The 10,000-nt window shown below is 41.7% G+C and overlaps 1 protein-coding gene across 3 annotated transcripts in view; it reads right to left on the reverse strand.

The window, feature by feature from the left end:
- The window catches only part of RIC8A (RIC8 guanine nucleotide exchange factor A), a 105,188-nt gene that overhangs the window by 41,826 nt on the left and 53,362 nt on the right, over positions 1–10,000 (reverse strand). For all 3 annotated transcript variants that reach the window (XR_016306600.1, XM_089655162.1, XM_089655163.1), the window contains exon 3: positions 5,666–6,280. Coding sequence is in view for 2 of the 3 variants with exons in the window: in XM_089655162.1 (XP_089511288.1) it covers positions 5,666–6,280 (615 nt within the window). In the remaining variant the exon portion in view is untranslated. The remainder of the gene's footprint in view (positions 1–5,665; positions 6,281–10,000) is intronic.

A 10,000-nucleotide genomic window follows, 5' to 3' on the forward strand; every position in this document is an offset into this window, starting at 1 on the left:
AACTCCTCTAGAATCCCACTACGTCTGGATTTGTTTTCCAGCCAAAAAACGCTGATCACAGTCTATGTGTGCATGGACACATAGGATAACATGCTGGGGAGTTTTTGGCTTTTGGCGCTTTTTTTCTACAGCCAGTAAACAGCCGCTGTAAAAACGTCCAATGTGCATGAGGACTAAATTATAAACCAACATTTTTCACAATTTGACAGTCAGCATAAAGAAATATTATTATTATTATTATACAGGATTTATATATTATTATTATACAGGATTTATATATTATACAGGATTTATATATTATTATAATTATACAGGATTTATATATTATTATTATACAGGATTTATATATTATTATTATTATACAGGATTTATATATTATTATACAGGATTTATATATTATTATTATTATTATACAGGATTTATATATTATTATTATTATACAGGATTTATATATTATTATTATTATTATATGGGATTTATATATTATTATTATTATTATACGGGATTTATATATTATTATTATACAGGATTTATATATTATTATTATTATACAGGATTTATATATTATTATTATACAGGATTTATATATTATTATAATTATACAGGATTTATATATTATTATTATACAGGATTTATATATTATTATAATTATACAGGATTTATATATTATTATACAGGATTTATATATTATTATTATACAGGATTTATATATCATTATTATTATACAGGATTTATATATCATTATTATTATACAGGATTTATATATCATTATTATTATACAGGATTTATATAGCACCAACAGTTTGCTCAGCGCTTTACAATATAACAGGAGACAATACAGCAACAATACAGTTCAATACAAGAGGGATTTGAGGGCAATATAAAATATAATAAAATATACAATATAAAATTGTAGATCAAGAATTAGGTGACTAATGGAGGCTGAGGTCAAAAATGGGACCTTGCTCATTGGAGACCCATAGGGCCTAAATAGTCATAACCAAATACCTTCTCCAGTACCTTAACGTTGAGTTCCGGCCCCCACCACCTCCAAAAAGAAAAAGAAAAAGTTAAAAAAGTCCTCCGTTACAAATACTGTGGCTGCTGACTTTTATTAGTAGGGCACTTACCTGTCCATGCATCCAGCAGTGTCCTCCCCCCGAGCCAATTCCTCGGCTGTCGGGCGCTGGTGCTGCCATCTTGACTAAGGGACTACAGCCTTGCGGCTTCATTGCCGGTTTCCTACTGCGCATGCATGAAGCGCACTGTGCTTTGTGAATAGGCTGCAGTCCTCTGGGACCTTGGAAGTGTCCCAGAGGACTGCAGGGGGTGCTGAACTTCCGGCTCAGGTGGCGAACTCAACTGAAGTGGGAGCGGGTACCTGTCAAAACTAGGTACCTGCTCCCCCCGAAAAGGTGCCAAATGTGGCAACAGAGGGGGGAGAGAAGGCAGAAAAGCGGAGCTTCCACTTTTTATGTGTGCTTTAATCAATTCAATACCAGGCACTTTCACCCCCTTCCTGCCCAGGCCATTTTTCAGGTTTCAGCGCTCTCACACTTTGAATGACAATTGCGCGGTCATACAACACTGTACCCAAACTAAAATTTTATCATTTTCTTCACACAACTAGAGCTTTCTTTTGGTGGTATTTAATCACCGCTGGGGTTTTTATTTTGTGCTAAAATCAACAAAAAAAAGACCGAAAATTAAAATAAATAAATAAACACGTTTTTCTTTGTTTCTGTCATAAAAGTTTGCAAATAAATAATTGTTCTTCATAAATTTAGGCCGAGATGTATTCTGCTACATGTCTTTGGTGACAATAACCCAAATTAGAATGTATTTTTTAGTTTGTAGGAAAGTTATAGAGTTCAAAAACTATGGTATAGATCTGAATATTGATCAATCCTGAAGTACTGACGGCCAATCTAATTTCTTGAGGTCCAAGAATATCAGAACAGTACAGATATCCCCCAAATGACCCCTTTTTGCAAAGTAGAAAATCCGACATACTTCATGGTGAGTTTTTTGAAGTTGTATTTTTTGTCATAATTTTTTGGAAAATTAAAAAATTAAAAAAATTATTTTCACTATTTTTTTTTTACATACTGTCACCAGTATGCAAAGAATTACTTTGCTATAAGCAAGCATTTACCTAAATGACCGATTAATTCAGGGTTTGTTTTTTTTTGTGCTTAGCTGTGATTTGGCCACGGCTAATCACATGACACAGCTGGGCTGTGATTGGCCCAGCTTGTGCATGTGATCGCTGTGACCATTCACAGCTAAACACTAGTATACAGTGGATGGCATGAATGAAGCCATCCATTGTATACAACTGTCATGTGACCTGCTGTGATTGGTCACAGCAGGTCACAAAGTACTGGCAACGGGGCCGGTACTCAGATCTGTCATCGGCCGTGTCCGAGGTACACGGCCGGTGACAGATTGCGCCGCTGCGCGGCTCTGCAGGCGCGCAAACTGCGCATGCCCGGGAGGACGCCATATGGCGTCCACCCGGAACGCTGAGGGATTTTGCCGGCCGCCAAACGGCCATTGGCCGGGCATCAAATGGTTAAGCAAATGTGCAAATAAACTGCTTGTCTGCATGGCGGAAGGTAAATTCTGTGCAGGGTGGAGGTGGTTATGGGACCTTTTACGGTTGGGGATTTTAGATACAGGAGCTACTGGGGTGGGAAACTTAGATGCAGGAAAGTTAATGAGGTTGTAAAGTCTAAACATTTTTTACCTTAATGCATTCCTTGCAGTAACCACGTAAGCTCCGCAAGGTTTTACCTCCTTCATGACCAGGCCATTCTTTGCTGTTAAACACTACGCTACTTTAACGGACAATGAACAACAGTTGACATCTTGCAACGCTGTATTCAAATGAAATTTATATAATTTTTTGCAAACAAATAGAGCTTTCTTTTGGTGGTATTTGATCACCACTGGGTTTTTTTTTTATTATATAAAAGAAAAGACCGAAAAATCTAAAAAAAATATATATATATATATATTTTTTAGTTTCCGCTCGAAAAACATATCCAATAAAAATTAAAATGAAAATCAAATGTAACCCCTTGCCTACCAGGCACTTACAGTCAGGTCCATAAATATTGGGACATCGACACAATTCTAACATTTTTGGCTCTATACACCACCACAATGGATTTGAAATGAAACGAACAAGATGTGCTTTAACTGCAGACTGTCAGCTTTAATTTGAGGGTATTTACAGCCAAATCAGGTGAATGGTGTAGGAATTACAACAGTTTGCATATGTGCCTCCCACTTGTTCATTTCAAGTGTGCTATTTGCATTTGGAATCTGTTGCTGTCAACTCTCAAGATGAGATCCAAAGAGCTGTCACTATGAGTAAAGCAAGCCATCATTAGGCTGAAAAAACAAAACAAACCCATCAGAGAGATATCAAAAACATTAGGCGTGGCCAAAACAACTGTTTGGAACATTCTTAAAAAGAAGGAACGCATCGGTGAGCTCAGCAACACCAAAAGACCCAGAAGACCACGGAAAACAACTGTGGTGGATGACCGAAGAATTCTTTCCCTGGTGAAGAAAACACCCTTCACAACAGTTGGCCAGATCAAGAACACTCTCCAGGAGGTAGGTGTATGTGTGTCAAAGTCAACAATCAAGAGAAGACTTCACCAGAGTGAAATCAGAGGGTTCACCACAAGATGTAAACCATTGGTGAGCCTCAAAAACAGGAAGGCCAGATTAGAGTTTGCCAAACGACATGTAAAAAAGCCTTCACAGTTCTGGAACAACATCCTATGGACAGATGAGACCGAGATCAACTTGTACCAGAGTGATGGGAAGAGAAGAGTATGGAGAAGGAAAGGAACTGCTCATGATCCTAAGCATACCACCTCATCAGTGAAGCATGGTGGTGGTAGTGTCATGGCGTGGGCATGTATGGCTGCCAATGGAACTGCTTCTCTTGTATTTATTGATGATGTGACTGCTGACAAAAGCAGCCGGATGAATTCTGAAGTGTTTCGGGAATATTATCTGCTCATATTCAGCCAAATGCTTCAGAACTCATTGGACGCTTCACAGTGCAGATGGACAATGACCCAAAGCATACTGCAAAAGCAACCAAAGAGTTTTTTTTAAGGGAAAGAAGTGGAATGTTCTGCAATGGCCAAGTCAATCACCTGACCTGAATCCGATTGAGCATTTCACTTGCTGAAGACAAAACTGAAGGGAAAATGCCCCAAGAACAAGCAGGAACTGAAGACAGTTGCAGTAGAGGCCTGGCAGAGCATCACCAGGGATGAAACCCGGCGTCTGGTGATGTCTATGCGTTCCAGACTTCAGGCTGTAATTGACTGCAAAGGATTTGCAACCAAGTATTAAAAAGTGAAAGTTTGATTTAAGATTATTATTCTGTCCCATTACTTTTGGTCCCTTAACAAGTGGGAGGCACATATGCAAACTGTTGTAATTCCTACACCGTTCACCTGATTTGGCTGTAAATACCCTCAAATTAAAGCTGACAGTCTGCAGTTAAAGCACATCTTGTTCGTTTCATTTCAAATCCATTGTGGTGGTGTATAGAGCCAAAAATGTTAGAATTGTGTCCATGTCCCAATATTTATGGACCTGACTGTATACCCCCTTCCTTACCAGGCCAATTTTCAGCTTTCAGCGCCGTCGCACTTTGAATGACAATTGCGTGATCATGTAAGATTGTACTCATATGAAATTTTTATAATTTTTTTTCTCACAAATAGAGCTTTCTTTTGGTGGTATTTACTCACCGCTGGGTGTTTTATTTTTTGCGTTATAAACAAAAAAGAGCAAAAAATTTGCTGAAAAAAAAAGTTTCTTGGTTTCTATTATAAAATTTTGCAAACAGGTAATTTTTCTCCTTCACTGATGTGCATTGATGAGGCTGCACTGATGGGTACTAATAGTCGGCACTGACTGGCGGCACTGCTGAGCTGTACTGATGGGCACAGGTGGGCGGCACTGATGGGTGGCACTGCTGGGCACCGATCATTAGGGCACTGATCATCAGTGCCGATCCCTGCTCTGATAGCGTGAGGAAAGTGCAGGCGAGAAGCGTCAACTGCATTTCCCGGTGATCAGCGTGTCATTGGACACAGCTGATCACGTGGTAAAAGGCAGCTGTCATTGGCCTTTTACCACATCACATGATCAGCTGTGTCCATAGGACACAGCGATCACGGAGGTCGACGGGTGCACGCTCCTGGGGGCGCTTTAGGAGAGCGCGTTCTGGGAGGACGTCATATGACGGCATCCCAGAACTGGACAGACGCAGTGCAGCCGTCATTTGGCTACCTGCGGTCGGCAACTAGTTAATCATAAACTTAGGCCAAAATGTATTCTGCTGCATGTAAAAAACAAATTCCAATAAGTGTATATTAATTGGTTTATGGGAAAGTTATAATGTCTACAAACTAGATACTGGAATTTGTATTTATTTATTTTTTATACCAGTAATGGTAAACATCAGAAGTGGGATAGCGTGGCGGGCAATCTGACACTAATCAAAATGAAAAATCTGTCTGTCTACTAAAAAGGTATGACGTTTTAAGATTGGCCATAGAGTGCCACAATTTTCATACTTCCTGGAAACCACAAAATATCAAAACTACAAAATACCTAAACTCACCTCATCAACTTCCCTGCGGCTGATATCAAAGGTGATGTTGAAGAGGGTCTTCAGGATCTCCATCACCCTCTCAGTCTCCTCCTTGCCAAGTGGTGGAGCAAGATGATCTGTAACAACCTCGTAGATATCAGACCACTTCAAGGCAAGGGTGCTTTCTAGAGCATCAGTGAGCAGACTAACGCCCCTCAACTCCCGGGCCAGCTGTCTTCTGACGTCTACCCTTAGTGCCGTGAGGAGGAAAAGAAGGCGGAGATCAAAAAATTTGCTTTCGTGAGACAACCTGGTCTCATTGTAGAGCTTGAGACGCCGAGCCAAGCCACACACCAGTCGCAGCTCCTTGGCCACTTCCTGAGCCTCCACGCTATTATAGACAATGTTACACAGAGCCTTCAAAGCTTCCACAACACTCTCACTGTCCGGCATGCGAGGCACCTCCGTCTCTTCCGAGTAGTCCAACCCTGCGTACTGGGCCAGGATCTGCATTGCCGAGCGGCTGGTGAAGGGAGACAATCCATACTTGTCTCTTGAAAGAATTCGGATGGTTTCCAGACAGACAACTTGACAAGATGGCTGAAGATCCCGTTCCAGGAACTTGATCACCAACTCACCCAGTTTCTAGACAAAACCAAAAGCGCAGTTAGCAAAGCAAAGTCATACATCCTCTCTAAAGTTCTCATTTCGTTAGTCATTTCTCTCTATCGGTGAGAAAACAAAAAGGAATCTGATGGGTTGCTTGTGGCAGCACCAATTTTCTTAAACCAAAATATGACCAAAAGCAGAAATCCTTCCAAAATCAGTTTCTTAAATTAGCAAAGTATTATTATTATTATTATTATTATACAGTATTTATATAGCGCCAAAGGGTATGCTCAGCGCTGTACAGTAGCAAGGGGGACAGAACATGAGACAATACAGTAACAACACACGAGGGGTTCGGGGGCCCTGCTCTTTCGAGCTTACAATCTAGGAGGGAGGGAGGGGAAGGTGATGCAGGAGGAGATGGCAGTGGGGGATGGAGTGGTGGGAGGAGTGGAGAAGGTTAGTTGTTAGGTGAGGTCGGGTGTTAGGTTAGGTAGGCTTCCCTGAAGAGGAGGGTTTACTGTCATCAGATCACCAGTTGGGGGGATGGGGTTGTGTCACTGACGTGGAAGAATAGCCCTGCCTCAACGAAGATGGCCTCCTCCACATAGAGAGACACAGAGCAGAACAAGGCATGGGGGAAGATCAGCTGCAGGGTGACCGCAGACATTGCTGGTGACTAGTCCTTTGTCCACAGCATTCACAGTACAGGTCCTCTTTAAGCTGTAGTTTTGATGTATTCCTATGTCCAGGGACAGACTCAATAAATATATTAATATCTCCATATACAGTCTACCTGGCCTGTGTCTGACCCCCTCTTATTGCGGCTCTGATACACTCCATCCATAACATATTATATATTAGCCACCTCTCGGTTCTGAGTGCAGAAGTGTGATAACAATGGAATATTCGGATTGTCTTGCCTACAAAATGTCACCTAAAGCACCAGAGTAGATTGTCTACAACAAACGGAGTGAGGGAATGCCAATAAATTCTGCACAGGTGACCTCATACTGGAGGCGGAGCCATCCTGTCCATATGTGGATTTAAAGTGGACCTTTTAAAGCACAATGGTGCAGTCAGTTTGTGATCTGTAAAATCAATTAATATCCAATACAAGCAAAACGGTAAAAAAAAAGTTCCAATACAAAATAAATAGGACAGAGGTGACTCCCGTGCCCTGGCAACTCCGGACCCGGCACCAGCGCAACAGCGGTGAAAGCAATGCGCACCCACCGGACGCGCATGTACAATGCGCCCTACGCCAACAATCCAGATGTCATCAGATAGGAAAGGGTCAGGAACCAGAAGATCACACAACAGCAAATAATGTAGGGTCCAAATTAGTTTTGTGTCTATTTTGAAGGAAAAATCTGTCTCATCTCCAGTGATAAATCGGCTGCAGACCTGAACAAATCTGAAATTCTTGGCAATTTAGCTAACTACGACAGACTGACTGGGTAAATGAACCTTCCAGCATCCCCAATAAGTGGGAAATTAGTTTTATGCAAACTTATTATTTAATTTACTATTATTAATTTATTTATTACAGGTACGTATATAATATCATCAATTTACGCAGAACTTTACATATATATTGTACATTCACATCAGTCCCCGCCCTCAAGGAGCGTACAATCTAAGGTCCCTAACTGACATTCATACATACACATACTAGGGCCAATTTAGACAGAAGCCAATTAACCTACCAGCATGTCTTTGGTGTGTGGAGGAAACCAAAGTACCCGGAGGAAACCAACGCAGGTGCAGGGAGAATATGCAAACTCCAGGCAGGTAGTGCCGTGGTTGGGATTTGAACCGATGACCCTAGTGCTGCTAGGCAGAAGTGCTAACCACTTAGCCACTGTGTTGCCCACTTAGGCCCCTTTCAAACGAGCAGACCAAATTGGGTCCGTCTGTCCGTTTTTCAAGCAGACCCGATCGGACGCTCCATTGCTCCGTTTACACGCACCTGCATCTGATCTGATCCTGTCCGCTAAGAACATTTGGATGGGGATCCATTCCCCATCCATCTGGTGGATCGGATGGGATGACAGTTGGGTGGAAACAGACAGGCGGTCCGTTTCTATCCGACAGCCCATAGAGGATAGAAGGTGGTGTCTGTGTCCCCTCAGCCAAGCAGAGTGGACACCGACCAGTCATCTGCTTGCTCAGTGGGGATCAGCGGGCAGATACCCCGCTGAACAAGCAGATCCAAGGATACTTCCACCCCGTGTGAAAGGGGCTGTAGGCTTTTATAATAAAAACTAGGTTACAAAAAAAAAAAAAAAAGAAAAAAGGAATAGTTTCCCGATATCTGCATGTTTATGTAGAACTAGGGCATTCTCATCTCACCTGTCGCAGTTTAAACTCTGGATCATCAGAGCAATCGGAGTCATAATCCGAGTCTGACCTGGGGACCCAGTCTCGGAATTTCTTTTGCCTAAACTACAAGTATGAAAAGGAAAAAAGAAGATAAGGAGGGATCATCATAAAACAAAAGCAGACCCCATATTGATACCATACCCAAGGCAACTAGATATACCTTTGTACCTACTGCCTGAGCAAGAGATATAGCTGGAACCTAAACTGGCAGTTACTGCAAAGCATTTGGTACTGCACTAGAAGCAGCAGGGAAAGCCAAGATGATAATGAACAGTAAAGTAAGGTAGATAGGTTGAACGGCTTATTTGAAAACATGGCTAAAACAACTTATCAGATGTCAGCTATCAAAAATCCATGGGTTACTGCACACGATATGGGTATACTCAGCACAGACATTTGTAATCTGGATTTTCCACATCCCCTTGTTGGCACACTGCATATGGACAGCAAAATTTAAATTGACTGTAAACTCTCACCTTGTAAAACAACCCATTCAGTTTAAAAGAGAAAGGAAAAGCAAAACATTTGTGTATAGATATAAAAAGAAGCATTATAAACACCTTTTTCTATTTTTTTTTTAAAAGGTAGCTAAAAAAAAAAAAATAATCATTATGTACATGCTTCTTAAATCCGATACCTAGCCCTTAGTGAACCTATCCCAGGCCGAGGTCTTATGCTTAGGCCCGCTGTGGTAGTCTCCCAAGCAGAGATCTGATGCATAGGCCCACTGGGGTAGCCTCTCAGGCAGAGATCTGATGTCTAGACTGATAGTGGAGGCCTCAATGGTAGAGATTTGATGTATATGAAAGTAGTAAGAATCTGTCACGCAAACATCTGAAATCTAGGTGCATGGTGCGATTCTCCAAGACCAAAATCTGAGGTCTAGTCTAGAACCATAGTTGGATTGTCCAAGGCAGATATTTAATTCCTAGGCCCAGAATGGTAGCCTCCCAGGCTGAGATCTGGTGCCTAGGCCCACTGGGGTAGTCTCTCAGGGCAGAGATCTGATGTCTAGGCCCATAGTGGAGACCTCAATGCAAGAGATTTTATGCATACAAAAGTAGTAAGAATCTGTAAGGCAAACATCTGAAATCTAGGTGCACGGTGAGATTCTCCAAGACCAAAATCTTAGGTCTAGCCTAGGACCATAGTTGGGCTTGTCCAAGGCAGATATTTAATACATAGGCCCATAATACTAGTCTCCCAAGCAGGGATCTGATGCATAGGCCCAGGGGGATAGTCTCCCAAGCAGGGATCTGATGCATAGGCCCACTGGGGTAGTCTCTGGGGTAGTCTCAGGTAGAGATCTGATGTCTAGACTGATATTGGAGGCCTCAATGGTAGAGATTTGATGTATATGAAAGTAGTAAG

The sequence above is a fragment of the Staurois parvus genome, unplaced genomic scaffold (assembly GCF_062004578.1).
Source record: "Staurois parvus isolate SC_StPar_1 unplaced genomic scaffold, SC_StPar_1.0 ptg000827l, whole genome shotgun sequence".
Classification (NCBI taxonomy): Eukaryota; Metazoa; Chordata; class Amphibia; order Anura; family Ranidae; genus Staurois; species Staurois parvus.